The sequence below is a fragment of the Lactuca saligna genome, chromosome 4, assembly GCF_052625555.1.
Source record: "Lactuca saligna cultivar CGN05327 chromosome 4, ASM5262555v1, whole genome shotgun sequence".
Lineage (NCBI taxonomy): Eukaryota > Viridiplantae > Streptophyta > Magnoliopsida > Asterales > Asteraceae > Lactuca > Lactuca saligna.
Window position 1 is genome coordinate 45,198,284 of NC_136420.1, and position 15,245 is coordinate 45,213,528.

The 15,245-nt window shown below is 32.0% G+C and overlaps 2 protein-coding genes across 2 annotated transcripts; one reads left to right on the forward strand and one right to left on the reverse strand.

Annotated features, from left to right (window-relative positions):
• Positions 1 to 2,544: 2,544 nt before the first annotated feature.
• Positions 2,545 to 3,583, reverse strand: LOC145041744 (early nodulin-like protein 18). Its single transcript, XM_078989911.1, has 2 exons — positions 3,293 to 3,583; positions 2,545 to 3,176 (listed from the first exon to the last, which is right to left on the reverse strand). The coding sequence occupies exons 1-2, from the start codon at positions 3,468 to 3,470 to the stop codon at positions 2,734 to 2,736; spliced, it is 621 nt and encodes a 206-aa protein (XP_078846037.1). The 5' UTR covers positions 3,471 to 3,583; the 3' UTR covers positions 2,545 to 2,733.
• A 4,587-nt stretch (positions 3,584 to 8,170) lies between these two features.
• On the forward strand, positions 8,171 to 14,937 carry LOC145039560 (uncharacterized). The gene is made up of 8 exons (XM_078987596.1): positions 8,171 to 8,183; positions 8,260 to 9,030; positions 9,563 to 10,452; positions 10,726 to 11,553; positions 11,669 to 11,729; positions 14,358 to 14,380; positions 14,484 to 14,559; positions 14,633 to 14,937. The coding sequence occupies exons 1-8, from the start codon at positions 8,171 to 8,173 to the stop codon at positions 14,935 to 14,937; spliced, it is 2,967 nt and encodes a 988-aa protein (XP_078843722.1).
• Positions 14,938 to 15,245: the final 308 nt, after the last annotated feature.

Genomic DNA, 15,245 nt, shown 5'->3' on the forward strand with positions numbered 1-15,245 from the left:
ACCATCAAATAATATCCAATTAATAATCGGATCTTGACCCATATTCAAGAATCTAATTACTTGTCCAACATCCAGGGTAAAAGACCATTTTACCTTTTTCTTACTTGGCCCAAACCCAATGCCCAAATTCCTAAATAGCATCCCAAGGCCTAATATGGCCCAACTACCTAATTGGGCCTAAAAACCCTCATGGACCTAATTCCAAGAAAGCCTATAGTCCATCCATGGCCCAAAGTCAAAAAATTCAATGGCCCAAACCCTAAAAGTCCCAAATATAGCCCAAACTCGTCAAAGTCAACCGATGGTCAAACTGCTGAGTACGTTGGGCGTACTCAGACTTACACTTGGCGTACTCCTTCTGCCAGTACGCTCAGCGTACGAGCTGGGTACGACCCGCGTACTCCACAAACAACCAAAACAACCCATTAAACACTTAATCGGTTAAACCATCATGCCAAACTCTCATATCTGATATTAAATGGTGACTTTACTATTATGCATGCCTTAATAAGACCCAAAACACAAAGAGAACCATGGAGAGGAACCTAACATACGCATGGACCAAAATAACTCATAAAGGTTGTATTTTTATGGACAAGGGACCTCAAATCTGCTAAAATCTAACATCCATGGCTTCTGGAGTAGACCATAATCTCAAATATGGCTTAAAAGACCCAAAAATGCATAAATTACACCTTAAGTTGGATCTAGCATAAAGAACCGTCAAGATGAGAGCTTTTTACCTCAAATGGTTTGCTAAATGAAGATGACTCTGGATCTACAAACTCAAGTCACTCCCAAGCAACCTCAAAGTGTTCTTCGTCTTCTACTTCACCAAAAACACCACAAAAACTCACTTTCAAGCTTAAATCTCACAAATGACACCTAGGGTTTCGACCTTAGGGTATAGAGAGATGGAGGTTGTTCATTTAGAGGTCCAATGGTGTTATAAGTTGCTTAAATAGAGTAGAAACCCTAAAAAAATTGGATTTGCCCCTGCAATATGTACGCCCCACGTACGTGGGTAAACCCGCGATCCAACGATGAGCTAGTACGCTAAGCGTACTCATAGAGGAGCTAGGTACTCAAGATAGAAATTTTATATAGGTTTAAAAAGGAACACACCCATAATCTCGAATGTTACAAAACTGAAGCTTCTTGATGTCTACAATCCTATTTCATTCCTAATATTTGTCACTAAATGAGCTCATATCATTGAATTGAGGGGGAGATACGACTGTCCTGGTTCGTCAATATTTTAATTTAGAAGCACTACTCTTAAGACTGTTATGTATTTGTTGATGAAAAAAGAGGTTAAAATGGGCTTAATATCTTACCATTGATTATATACTACTAGCATCAAGAAAAAGTAATTATGATACCCTTAATGTAAATCCAAAGCAGGTGTATAATGCGGTGATGCAGGGTATTTTGGTACATAATGATTCATGAAGACAATTGACATAGATTTGAGCTACTACAAAATTACAATGAAATGAATTTTCTCTTAGAAAAAAGAAAATGGATACAATAGAATTCAAAGGATATGGATTTTTTTCAAGAAGAAAAATGGTTGCAGTTATTGAAAAGGGTTAATTACCATGAGGAAAAAACAAAAATCTGGAAATTAATCGATATACGATTCAATTCAGTCTATAAAATAGATAGAAAGGCACAACATGAACCAAAAGAAGATAGAATACCACTAAAATCAAGAAAAAACATATCAATTAAGTTTCCTCCATAGCGATGATTTAATATATGGATAAGCTTTGAATTAAAATTTTAACAACTACACTCTACAAAGATGGAGAAGTGAAGGAAGAGGGAAACAATTTCAGGGATTAAGAAAGGAAAAACACGACTTGGTCTAAGGGCGTATTTGGTAAAAGTAGTTGTTAGCTGAAAACGGGTAGCGGTTAGCTGCTAGCTGGTAGCGGGAAGCTGTAACTTTTATTTGTTATATGAATGTTTAACAAAAGTAGTTGGAAGCTTTTGAAATATATAAAATTACATAAAAAGACAATTGATTAAAAATAAATAAATATATAAATATATTTTTAAGGGTAATTATGGAAATTGATTTCAAAAGCTCAGGAGCGTTTTGTTAAACGCTACATGAAGTAGCTTTTAGAATCGGAACGTTTTGTTAAAACTAAAAGCTAAACGCACGTACTGTCAAACGAAGCTTTTTGTTTAAACTAGAGCGTTTTATCAAAAGCTAAAAGCTAGAAACTCCAAAATGTTTCCGAAAGCTATATGACAAACACACTCTAAGTTTTGAAGTACAATAATAATATTTTTTTTTGGTTCTATACCTAATGTTGTATACCCAACCGACACATATTTTCTATCCCCTTATTAAACTTAATATATCAATAATAGTATTTATTGAAATTAATATAAACAAGGGAGTTGTTAAATTTGACAATATATAGACAAAATATTACAATGGACTAAAAATAATAATAAAAAAAATAAAGTAAGTACTTTTTTATAAATCAACTAAAGATAATGACCAAAAACGTAATTTACTATTACAGATACATCAAACTAAAAATAAATAAATTATATCAATAGTTTAAAATTTTTGGTACCCTCAGCAAGTTTTTCATTCTGAACACAAAAGTTTAACGAATACTTACTTCCATATCACCTCTCGACAAACATTTGCAATTCCCAATATGCCCCCAGAAAATTACAACAACTAAAATCTCTACCCTGTATCTTCTTTCACACCTGAAGCAACCCAAAGATTCCATAGAACGTGAGTGCGTAAAACACGGCTCTGCGCACGTTAGCATCCACGCTCAATCCAGCGCCACTTGGCAGATTACCAGCGACGGTCCCCGGCGTCCCATCAGCGTTAGACGGAGGCTCAACGTAGGGAGGCGGCGGAGGCTGGTTGAGGTTTGGCGGAAGTCCGACACCGTGAGTGACGTTGATACCGAACGCCATCCCGTTCTCGCACTGAACACCGTCACTGGCATCGGAAAAGAAGTAGTTCGGCCCCTCGATCGTCAACGGAATTGCGACGGTCAACGGCTGCCCGAACTGTTGGTTTCCTTGGCTGTACATAAAAGTGTCACTGTCTGAAGAATTATCAACGCTACAGCTACGGAACGTCGTCGTGTTGTAGGTCAAAACCACCGTCTGATTCGTGTTCGTGTTAAATACTACACATGAATCACAATCACAATCAGATCAACAATACAATCAATTCAACTAAACTAAACTCAAATGACAAATTAAAAATCAATAGCAATTTTTCTCGATTCAAAATTACGCTTACTTAAGTAATCGCCGAGATCGAAGGTTTGATTGCCGGCCCAAGAGGCGTAATTTGCGGAGGAGGTGTTGGTATCGGGGTCGAAAAGCCAACCGGCGGGGCCTCCAACAGTATGATTGGTGTATGCGGCGGCGCTAGTGATGAAAAGCGCAATTAATGTAAAATGCACCACCGGAGCCATTGGAAGCGGCTGAAATTTTTCGGTGGTCGGTGAATGGTAGCAGCGATCTGATCTCGAAATATGTTCAATTGATCGATAGCGTCATGTGATAAAGAAAGTTCACGTCGATAGAGAAAAAGTCGACCTTTTTTTATACGTTTATTACGTAATATCAATGGAAATTATTATTAAATTATTATTTTGTCATTTCGTACTTTGCATCGGAGAATTCCTACGAGAAATTGCCCACAAAAATATAAAATTAAAATTTCCAAACAATTATAAATAAAAAAAACAATAAAAAATTAATGTTTAAAAATATATCTCGATGGATATAATACAAAATTGAGTAAATTACACAAATGGTCCCTATAATTTAGGGTAATTTGCTTGTTTGGTCCTTAATTTATTTTTTTTAACTCGGAAGGTCCCTACAGTTTGTTTTTATTACACACTTGGTCCTTATCTTACCTAAAAAGATTATTTTGCCATTGATTTTTTTAATTTATTTAAATAAACATGCCCCCACCTCCACCCCCTCATCTTACCTTACATATCTCATAATTTTTCCCTATTTAATTAATAGTTTTTTTAGGTAAGACAGGGACCAAACGTGTAATAAAAACAAACAGTATGGACCAACTGCGTAACAAAAACAAACAGTAAGGACTTTCCGAGTTAAAAAAATAAGTTAGGGATCAAACTCGCAAATTATCCCAAACCATAAGGACTATTCGTGTAATTTACTCTACAAAATTACACAAATGACAATGAATAAAAAAAAATTAATTGTATAAAAACAAAAATTATAAAAACAAATTATGTAAATAATAAAAAACATAACTTTATAATATAGTAAATACCAAAATCGCAAAATAAAATATCAATAATTTAATTTTAAAATTTAGGAAATCTCTAATAAAATTCTAAAATTTTGATCTAGATTGCGTTTTATTCTCAACTTAACTTTTTTTTAAAAGTCATAAAAACCAGCAAAATGTTGCATTATGATTCTTTTCACATGGTTAAAATTGGTAACAAATTAATTTGAAACTATTTTATAAATTTACCCAAAATATTGAGATCTTTCTACAAAAAAAAACTTTCGTATTTTTTCTATTAATATTGCTATTGTTATTGTTATTTTATTAAAAATATAAATAAATATATTATTTGTAAAATTCTTTATTATCAATATTATTAAGTAAATACATATACAAATATTGGTGAGACTAGCCTATTAGGTAGAGGTTCACCTTTTAGATTGGAAGTCTCGAGTTCTAATCTATTCGTTGATGATTTCGTAATATTAACTTTTGACCACTAATCTTGCCTATACATTTATAAATACATTTTAAATATATATTTATGTATAAAAAATATAATTACATAAAAATATGTATAAATATATATATATATATATATATATATATATATATATATATATAGTTTTATAGTTTTTAAAGTTTTTTTCTCATTTAAATGTATTTAAGCGTATTATTAAATACACGTATAATTTTTTTTGAAATGAATAAAGAATTTTAAAAACAAATTTTAAGGTATAAATTGTATATATACGTTTACATGAAAAGAGTGATGAGTTTTATGAGTTATATTTAAAATTCATGTGGTGAAAAAACGTAACCATTAAATTCATATGCAACGTATTTAGATCTAAATTTTCTTTATTGAATGTTATAATCTATCAACATCAAAGAAATCTAGGAATTCCTTATTATAATCTAAATTCATAAAGGGTTTTAGGTTTTAGTTTTAGTTTTAAATATCTTTTGATTATTGTAGCAAATAATCAACAATTTATTTTTAAACAAACTTCCGAAAGCAAACACCATAAATCTCGTGCCTCTAATGGTTTGTATCCAAACCCTAGAAATAGAAGACTTGAGAGGAAGGAGGAGGGATGATGGGATTTTTGTCTTTTCTTCTTGAGAAAATAGTAACCGAAAATTTAAGCTCCATGGCTCCTTATATAGTTAAATTAGGAAACTCTAGAAACCCAAATTTGAATATAATACTAATCTCAAATTAGATAATTATTCACATTTCTTATTATCCTTAAGGATTAATCTAGAACTCTAAGAAGGCTCCATATTTTCGGCCTACCCTATATAATTCTAGAATCATTCTCTTGTTCAACTATTGAACAATTACATCGTAGGTCCTTGCACTTTTAATTAATCCAATTAATTTCAATTAATTTCTGATTAAGTATTAATTAAATAATGTTATTTTGTAATTAATAAATTAACTTCATAATATATTAATCAATTATTTATTGTTATTTATTAATCTTATAATAAACCAATAAATCAACATATCTCTATCATTCTCTCTCTCTCTTTCTCTCTCTCTCTCTCTCTCTCTCTCTATATACATATATATATATATATATATATATATATATATATATATATATATATATATCATTACCTATATGTTTGAGATTACTACTTTGGTGCACGTCATTGAGGTGCTTATTTTCTCCAATAAATAAAATTTTGCCGGTAATTTTAACATATATGTCTATATATTCTCCTCCAATAAATAAAAGTGTGCCGGCAACTTTTAACATATATCTTTATTTACTCTATTTTTTGGCATTATAGTTGTAGGCTTAGGTTATAGCTGCTAGGCTTAGGTTGTAAAGATGTGTCGTTGTTCTACTTTTCCAATTTTTGGTCCAATTGATGTCTCCTTTTGTGGTCACTTTTGTTTTATTGTTAACCGATAAAAGTTGGGGTTTATTACCGTTTTACTTTTGTTTTATTCTTGACTAATAAAATTTGGGCTTTATTACCGTTTACCTGGTGCTTATCCCAAACAGTTTTCTCCCCACGCAGTTAATTTTGCAATTCTTTGCTACACCGCCTATAGTGATACGTGTTGGAGCTGTATGTTGTCTAAGATATGGTCCAATTAAACTAAACGGTTTAACTTTTTGCCCAATTAAATCAATTGGTGTTTATTGTTTCTGACATTTATTTATTTGTTGACTTTTTTTGCCTTTTCACATTACAAGATTGAGATTCTATTGAATTCGTTGCTTCAATCTTCTTAGATCTGCGTACTTATTCCGAGGGTTACTTATTCTGAGGGTTTATAAAGGTTCGAATTTGTTGTGCAGCAGGATTTTGTGCATGCTAATTAGGAGGACCGAAGGTATGAATGCCAGTTCTATTTCTGTCTTTTTTTTTTTTTTTTTTTTCCTTTTCACATTACAAGAGTTGAGATTCTATTGAATTCGTTGCTTCAATCTTCTTAGATCTGCCTACTTATTTCGAGGGTTTTACTTATTCTGAGGGTTTATAAAGGTTCGAGTTAGTTGTGCAGCAGGATTTTGTGCATGCTAATTAGGAGGACCGAAGGTATGAATGACAGTTCTATTTCTGTGCCATTTGAGTATTTTTTGTATATTTTCTTTTTCCAATTGTTCACGATGTTGCTATTACATGAAAAGTGTTATCATGTTTCTTCTTTTACCCTGATTTCAAATGGTTTTCCTTATTGTTTTTACAAAACATGTTATCCAATTTACTAAAAGTCTATATAAATCTAATGGGTTATGCTATTTTTTAGGTTAGTAATATTTGTTTTGTTGCTTATGTTATTCATCTGTTTTTATTGCAAAAGGTTGATAAATCTATCATGAAGGATGTTCAGCCTTCTTTGGAGTTTGAGGATAGGAAAGCATATAGGAAACGTGCAATTTTAAGATGGAAACAACAAAGACTTGAACAGAAAAAAAAATTACATAAGGAAATCTATTTCAAAGCAAGAGAATCGTAAAAATAAGCATAATTTTGCCGGTCATGCAACAGGTAGAGCTCTATTAAAGTTCATTCCTGTTGTTGCTGATATCTTACCTTACGTTCCTGACTGTCATCATTGTGGTGCTTTAAAGTTCTATTCAGAAACATCTGGTTTTTGTTGTTTAGATGACAGTGTTGTCTTGTATAGTAATCACCTTCCAACAGTCATGATTGAACTACTAACTTCAGACTGTCACGAAGCAAAGGTTTTTAGAACATATATTAGAACATATAATAACCATTTCGCTTTTACATCCTTAGGTGTTACATCTGATCCTAATTTCAATAAGAGAGACAGCGGGATTTATACTTTTAGAGTTCAAGGTCAGATGTATCATTTTATTAATGGTTTATACTCTGAAAATGACCGACATAAAAATCTGCAGTTATATATTCATGATACTGAACATGAGATTCAAAATAGGTTAATGGTTTGTCCACTGATATGTGAAACTCTGGTTCAGAAGTGTATAAAATATCTTCAACATAATCCGTACGCTTATTTTTTTTCGGAATTTGAAGAATATTGGAGACTTAGATACTTATAAGATTGTTCTTAAAACTGTTGTTGTTCAAGACCAAAGAGTCTATAATAAACCCGATGTATCACAGGTTGCTGCAATTTGGGTGGACGGTGAAGATAATGGGGAGTGTGGTCCAAGAGATATCCGAGTTACAACCCATGAAGCTGACTCTAGAAATATAAAGTATTTTTATGGCTGTTATGATCCTCTACAATATCCTTTAATGTTTCCTTTTGGAGAACTAGGTTGGCATCAAGGTATTCTAAAAAAAAATAAAACAACCCAAGTTAGAAAGCAGGGTTTGTGTTCAGCTGCAGAAAAACTTATTGCTCCGGGTAGTATAGCGTGTGCGGATGACTTATTAAAGATGGAAGAAACTGGTAAAATACTTACTCTTTCTATTTTTTTTTTTGGAAAAATGTATTGTGCTTTACTTCTTTTCTCTTTTTTATACAGTGCTTGGAAGAAATGTAGATAACCCCAAGGTTGTATATGTTAGAGAGTATTACGCTTATAAGCTTCAGATAAGGCATGATGACACAACTTATTTACTCTATTTTGGTAGATTACTACAGCAGTATATAGTTGACAGCTATGTTAAATTAGAAACACAAAGACTAGATTTTTTTAGAATACAACAGGAAGAAATAAGACAAGAATTCTTGCAAGGAGTTGTGGATGCAATGGCAAAAGGGGAAACAGAGGGTTCTGCTATTGGTAGAAGAATAGTATTACCTTCGAATTTTATTGGCGGCCCTAGAAACATGAGACAAAAATATGTAGATGCAATGGCCTTGGTACAAAAGTTCGGTAAGCCTGATATTTTTTTAACTATGACGTGCAATCCTAATTGGCCTGAAATAAAAGAAAATCTTAAACCATATGAAGAAGTCCAAAATAGAGCTGATTTGATTGCTAGAGTTTTTCATGCTAAAGTAGAACAACTTAAACATGAACTTTTCAAGAATAACATTTTCGGAGAAATTTGTGCTCACACTTACGTTATAGAATTCCAAAAAAGAGGACTTCCACATGCACATTTTTTGCTTATATTAGAAAGCAATTGTAAAATGCATACACCTGAAGACTTTGACAAAATTGTTTCTGCAGAAATACCATCAGAAAGTGCAAATCCTTATTTGTTTAGGATGGTTGTGCAACATATGATTCATGGTCCATGTGGCTCTTTAAATCCTTTTAACGTATGTATGAAAAAGAAGGGTTCTTGTAAAAATCTTTACCCAAAAGACTTTTCTTCTCAGACTATTTAGACAGACGATGCATATCCTATATATCATAGACGTAACGATGGGTCTGAAGTGAAAGTCAGAGGTGCTATTCTTAATAATAAATGGGTCGTTCCGTATAATGCCTATTTGCTTTGTAAATTTAATTGTCACATTAATATAGAAATTTGTTCATCAATAAAGGCTGTGAAGTATATATATAAGTATATTTGTAAGGGTTCTGACAAGATAAGCTTTAATATTTCTCCAATTACAAACCCTGTCCTTATAAATGAGATTGACGAGTATCAATCAGGTCGATGGGTATCTCCTCCTGAAGGTGAATGGAGAATTTTTAAATTTCCTTTGGGTGAAATGAAACCAACTGTTATTCATTTGCCCTTGCATTTAGAAAACTATCAGCCTTTGACATTCAAACGTAAATCAACATTGGTTAATATTCTGAGTAACTCTGGTCAAAGAAAAACTATGTTGACTGAGTTTTTTTGTTGAAAATGATATTGGAGTTTTAGCAAAAAAGCTTAAGCTCACATACAATCAGTTTCCTGATCATTTTGTTTGGAAGGGGGATAAAAAGATGTGGTCACCCCGGAAAATAAGCGACTCAATTGGTCGTATTGTGATTGCCCATCCAACTGAAGGCGAAAGGTATTATCTTAGAATTCTTTTGTCTAGAGTTCGCTGTCCTAAATCGTTTGCTGATTTAAAAATGATTAACGGGGTAACTGTTGCTACCTTTAGAGAAGCTGCTTTGTTACGTGGTTATTTACTTGACGATGCTACTCAACAAGTATGTATGCAAGAAGCTTCTACTTTTCACATGCCATATGAGTTGAGAAGGCTTTTTGCTTCACTTTTAGTTTTTACCTGTCCAAATAGTCCGCGCAAGTTGTGGTTGTTATTTGAAGATGCAATGATGGAAGACATTTTACGCCACCACAAAGAGACACACAAAGAATCTAATGCCCGTGCATTTAAACAGATTGATTGTTTTCTGCAGTCAATGGGAAGACGTCTTCATCAGTTTGATGTTCTACCCCAAAATTCATTTGATCGGTTGATGGAAGACGACACTAGAGAGATTAAAACAGAAAAAAATATTGTTGTTTCCACTGAAGATTTGGCTGCAATATATACTCTTAATAAAGAACAGAAGGTTGCTTTTGAAATGATAATGGATGCAGTTAGCTGCAATAAACCTGGTTGTTTCTTTATCGATGGTCCAGGTGGCACTGGGAAAACATTCTTATATAGAGCTTTATTGGCTAAAATTAGATCTGAAGGTCATGTTGCTTTGGCTACAGCTACATCAGGTATTGCAGCATCATTATTACCTGGTGGCAGAACAGCTCATTCGCGTTTTAAAATACCTTTGGATGCGGCTGAAGGGTTTGTATGTAAGGTTAGTAAACAAAGCTCTTTAGCAGTGCTGATTAGGATTTGTAAGTTGATTATATGGGATGAGGCTCCAATGGCAAAGAAATCTGCAATTGAATCCTTGGATAGTCTACTTAGAGATATAATGGACTGTTCAACTACTTTTGGTGGTAAAGTTGTTGTTCTTGGTGGTGATTTTAGACAAACTCTTCCTGTTGTTAGGCTAGGAAGTGAAACACAAACTATTTCTGCTTGTTTAACTAATTCTTATTTATGGCAATCTCTTACCCATTTGCAGCTAACAGAAAACATGCGAGCTCTATTGGATCCTTTTTTTTCAAGTTTCCTTTTGGCACTTGGTAATGGTATAGGAACTCATACAGACGATGCGGTTGTTTCTCTACCATCATCAATGCTTATTCAGGGTTGTAATGATGTTAACGGTTTGGAAGCTCTTATGAAATATGTTTATCCTAACATTTTTGTTACTCCTGCCACTTTCTCTCCCACTTGTAATCGTGTTGTTCTAACAACTAAAAATACTTTTGTAGATGAGATTAATGATACTTTGATATACAAATTGCCCGGAGAAGAGATTGAATATTTTAGTCTTGATGAGACTATTGATCCAAATGATCAGGCCCAGTATGAGGATTTACTTCATTCCTTAACACCAAATGGTATGCCACCTCATAAACTTGTTCTTAAGTATAATGCTCCTATTATTTTGTTGCGGAACATGAACCCCTTTGAAGGTTTATGTAATGGTACTAGACTTTTCGGTAAAGATTTTCAAAGGAATGTTATACGTGCAGAGATAAGCTATGGAGAATTTGCTGGAAAAGAGGTTTTGCTTCATAGAATTCCATTACAGCCACCAACAGGAGAACAATATACAGTTCCATTTAAAAGATTTCAGTTCCCAATTAGATTGTGTTTTGCAATGACCATTAACAAAGCTCAAGGTCAAACACTTGATTATGTTGGTATTTACTTGAAAGAACCTGTTTTTTCTCACGGTCAGTTGTATGTAGCACTTTCGAGAGCAAAAAGTATAAACAATATTAAAGTTTTTATAACGGGATCTGCATATGGTAGCTCAAATAATATAACAACTAAGAATATCGTCTATAAAGAGATTTTACAACATGCTCATCAGCTGTCGATGTAGGTACTTTTCCTACAACTTCCTGTTATTTTTCTTTTATTCATGTACCCATTTAATATTCTTTTTACCACAGTTAGCTGTTGATCCTTGCAACTACAGGATGCATGGTATTTCATTGCTTTTCAATGAAAAAGGTCAGCTACCTTTTATCAGTTGATTTGAATATAAAATATTTTTTTCTAAACATCTTCGCTGTTCGTACTCACATTTGAGGACATCCTTAATCTTTACTCTATTTCTCAATTCAGTTTTATTAAACATCTTTACATAGTATCTTTTAGGATCTCCCTCGGTTTTATGTTTTACAAACACAATTAACCTTATTGAAATCAATTTGAACATGACAGTCTTTCTTGCTTTGCATGTCAATATGTATGTGTTTACTTTCTTACTGGCTGTAACCTACTCACATGGTATTGAAACCACACCCCTCTGGAACAGTATTCAATCAGGAAGTGACAAAACTTCACCAACAAGATGAAATCTAAACATTAGATTAGGAGATTAGGTAGACTATATCATATATTTAAATATGTAAAGCTTGTAATGTATGCCATTTGGATATAAGTTTTACTAACTAATCTTTCTTACGTTTACTGTACTCGTTAAGTAGAACGAATCAACCTCATTATGTGCTTACGGTTGAATGTGATACTTGCCTCATGTTTTGGTGAGATGGAAACTTAAACTAGGTTGTTTTTTATGGTGGGCTTAATTTTGGTTTATCATTTCCTGGCCCTTCAACAGTTTCCAACATGAAAGACCCAACAAGCCAATTAAAATTATTGGTAATCGACTTTTTTTTAAGTGTCACGTGCTAATTTTGTTATACTACTCATTCTCATAAAAAATTTTCATTTACTTGACAGAAAACAGATGAAATAATGGCTATAAAGATAAATCAAGAGTACTCAATTTGTTAGTATTGATCTAACTGCATAATTATAACAGGTCATTGCAACTTTTACAAAATGGTTTTCTTTTAATTAATCTAATGTTCAATAAATAAGTTACTTATAAATTCTTTACTATAGACTAACTTTTGATATGCACAACTGAATTATCTATTAATATTAAGATTTAGTTTCATTTAAAATAATAACAAATTTTCTTTAATTAGCTATAATCTTTTTTACAATAGACTATGACACATTTTCATATATAGTTATAACAACGTACTTTCATTTCCTTACCCATAATACCAATTTACTCTCATTTACTTACCCAAAAATTATACCATTCACCTTTATTTTTTCATCGTGAAGATAATCTACTTTCACAATTTAGTTAATCAAACTGTCCTGCCTAAATAAACAATACCATTTTGACACAAATCTGCCCGTTAAACCAAGTGATTGATTCTTTTGCTTGGTAGTTACCGATCGGTTTGTATACTCGGTTATATCAAAAAATGTGAAAACTACTAATTTGTATTCTAAGATTCTCCCGCACCTATTATAATTACTTGATTTCATTTTTAACAACCATTGCAAAATCTTTCATATAACCAAATTGAAAAACCCATCAGTAACTACCGAGCAAAATGGTCCACCACTTTGTTTAACGGGCATATTGGTGTAAACATGAACTTCTTTATGTCAGGTCGGATGGTTTACTTTACTAAAGTGTGAAATTAGATCATCTTTAGTAGGAGAAAATAGATGTTACTGGCATAAAGTTTTGGTAAGAAAATGAAAGCTTATTGCTGTTATGGGTAAGGAAATCTTATTACCTTGTTGTAACTGTTACCATCTTTTTTATACAATTCTATTGTTTATTTATGCCATCTAACATTCGCTATCGCATGAAAGACAAGTTATTTTCTTGGTTCAGTCATTCTCATTCACATCAGCTGTACCTCTTGTTGCAATACATAGAAAGACCATTTAATGGTTCAGTTTATTTTAAAATTATTATCACCTATTTCCAATTCCACCTTTAATAATATGCTTTCCATTTCTACATATCCTTTTTTTAATTATTTTACAAGTAATCATTTGCTAATTTTCATCAATTTATGTCTCTTTCATTATACATGTCCATATAAATATAAGGTTTCTTTTTTTTTATTACACATTTTTTTTGTTTTTTTTTTTTTTTTTGTTTTTTTGGCTTTAAGGATATTTAATATGTGTATTGAACCTGATTGGATATTTTAGTCAATTTATATGTAAAAGTTGTTATGTATTGATGTTTATTATTTTTATTTTTTAAAGAATGTTTTGTTTATGTGTACTTTAGATTATTGTATATCTTACTCGATCTTAGTGTAGAGTTGTATGTTCCCAAAATTTAATCCATTTTTATTAGGCAAAATTTTTTAGACTTCTCTCATTATTAAATACATTTGAATTTGAACTATGGTATTTGGTATATGTTTTGACGAGTACCCTTACATATGCCGTGTATATTTATTTGGTAATTTTAATATTTGCAGTTATATGACAAAAAAAAATATTTATTTAAAATTCCAAAAATTGATCTATTTTCTTTCAATGTTTTGTCCTTATGACGTATCTTATGTGTTGGTTTATCAAATCTGATGACACGCAGTCGGAGACAATTCCAATTACATGATCTCTTTAGATAAGTATAAACAATCATCAGTCATACCTTTGTTTTCGATGTGCTGTTAGCCAACAACATCTGTTATTTTTCTTTACTTAAGATATTTACACGTGGATTTCGAATTTCCCAATTTTACACGTAATAATTTTTTACTTTATATATTTACTGTTATTGTTGATCAATTTCTTAACAAGACAATCTTTACACGTTTGATCCGGTAAGTTTACCTAATTGTTATGAAGAGTCGTTCTTCATTTTTTTTCATTTTCTTAATTTACCTGTATGCCTCTTGACTTTTTTTACAAATTTTTATGTTGCAGTTAAATAAACATGTCTACATAGCTTACTCCGATTATGGAAATCAATCAGGCAACTCACAACCGGTGGACAACCCTTGTACAAATCTTAGAATGTCAGCACGTTTTGCAAACTAAAAAAGGGTCTTCTTACAAACGACTGATGTTAACAGATTCTGAAGGCTTAAAGTTCACAGCAATTATTTTCAGTGAGAATTTAAACTACTATGCAAGAACATTCACACAATATAGGAGGTATCGCATCTCAAATGCGTTTCTCATCCCATGTGATCCACGATATGCACTTAGCTTATATGGATTTTCATGGGTGCTCAATAAGCGAACGCTTGTACAAGAACATCCTGATCGCAATCCGGTGAATTTACCTTGTACTTTTGAATTCACACCATTTACGAGGCTCCATGAACATGCTGAATCAGAACATCTTCAAAGTAAAATACTTTTTCTATTTACATAACAGTTATTTTTTGTTTATTTATTTATTTTTCTTAATATTAACTATGTTTATATATATATATATATATATATATATATATATATATATATATATATATATATATATATATAAACATATATATTTGTATTATGTAGATGTCAGAGGCATCATTGTACGATGTTTGCCCTGTTATGAACAAGGTTCTGACCTTGTCAGTCGGAGAGATGTCGTTATTATCAACGAAGAGTATAAAATTCTTTATCACACAATAATCTATTACCTATTAGTTACATACATTACATTGATTACATTACAATTTTCTTTTATAG

Excerpts from the sequence above, each read along its gene's own strand:
- LOC145041744 (XM_078989911.1), bottom strand. The coding sequence starts at position 3,470 with ATGGCTCCGGTGGTGCATTTTACATTAATTGCGCTTTTCATCACTAGC. Across the intron at positions 3,177-3,292 it reads CGATCTCGGCGATTACTTAA|TATTTAACACGAACACGAAT; the intron begins GTAAGCGTAATT and ends ATTCATGTGTAG.
- LOC145039560 (XM_078987596.1), top strand. Across the intron at positions 9,031-9,562 it reads TATGAAAAAGAAGGGTTCTT|CAAAAAAGCTTAAGCTCACA; the intron begins GTAAAAATCTTT and ends TTGGAGTTTTAG. Across the intron at positions 11,730-14,357 it reads ATTGCTTTTCAATGAAAAAG|ACAATCTTTACACGTTTGAT; the intron begins GTCAGCTACCTT and ends TTTCTTAACAAG.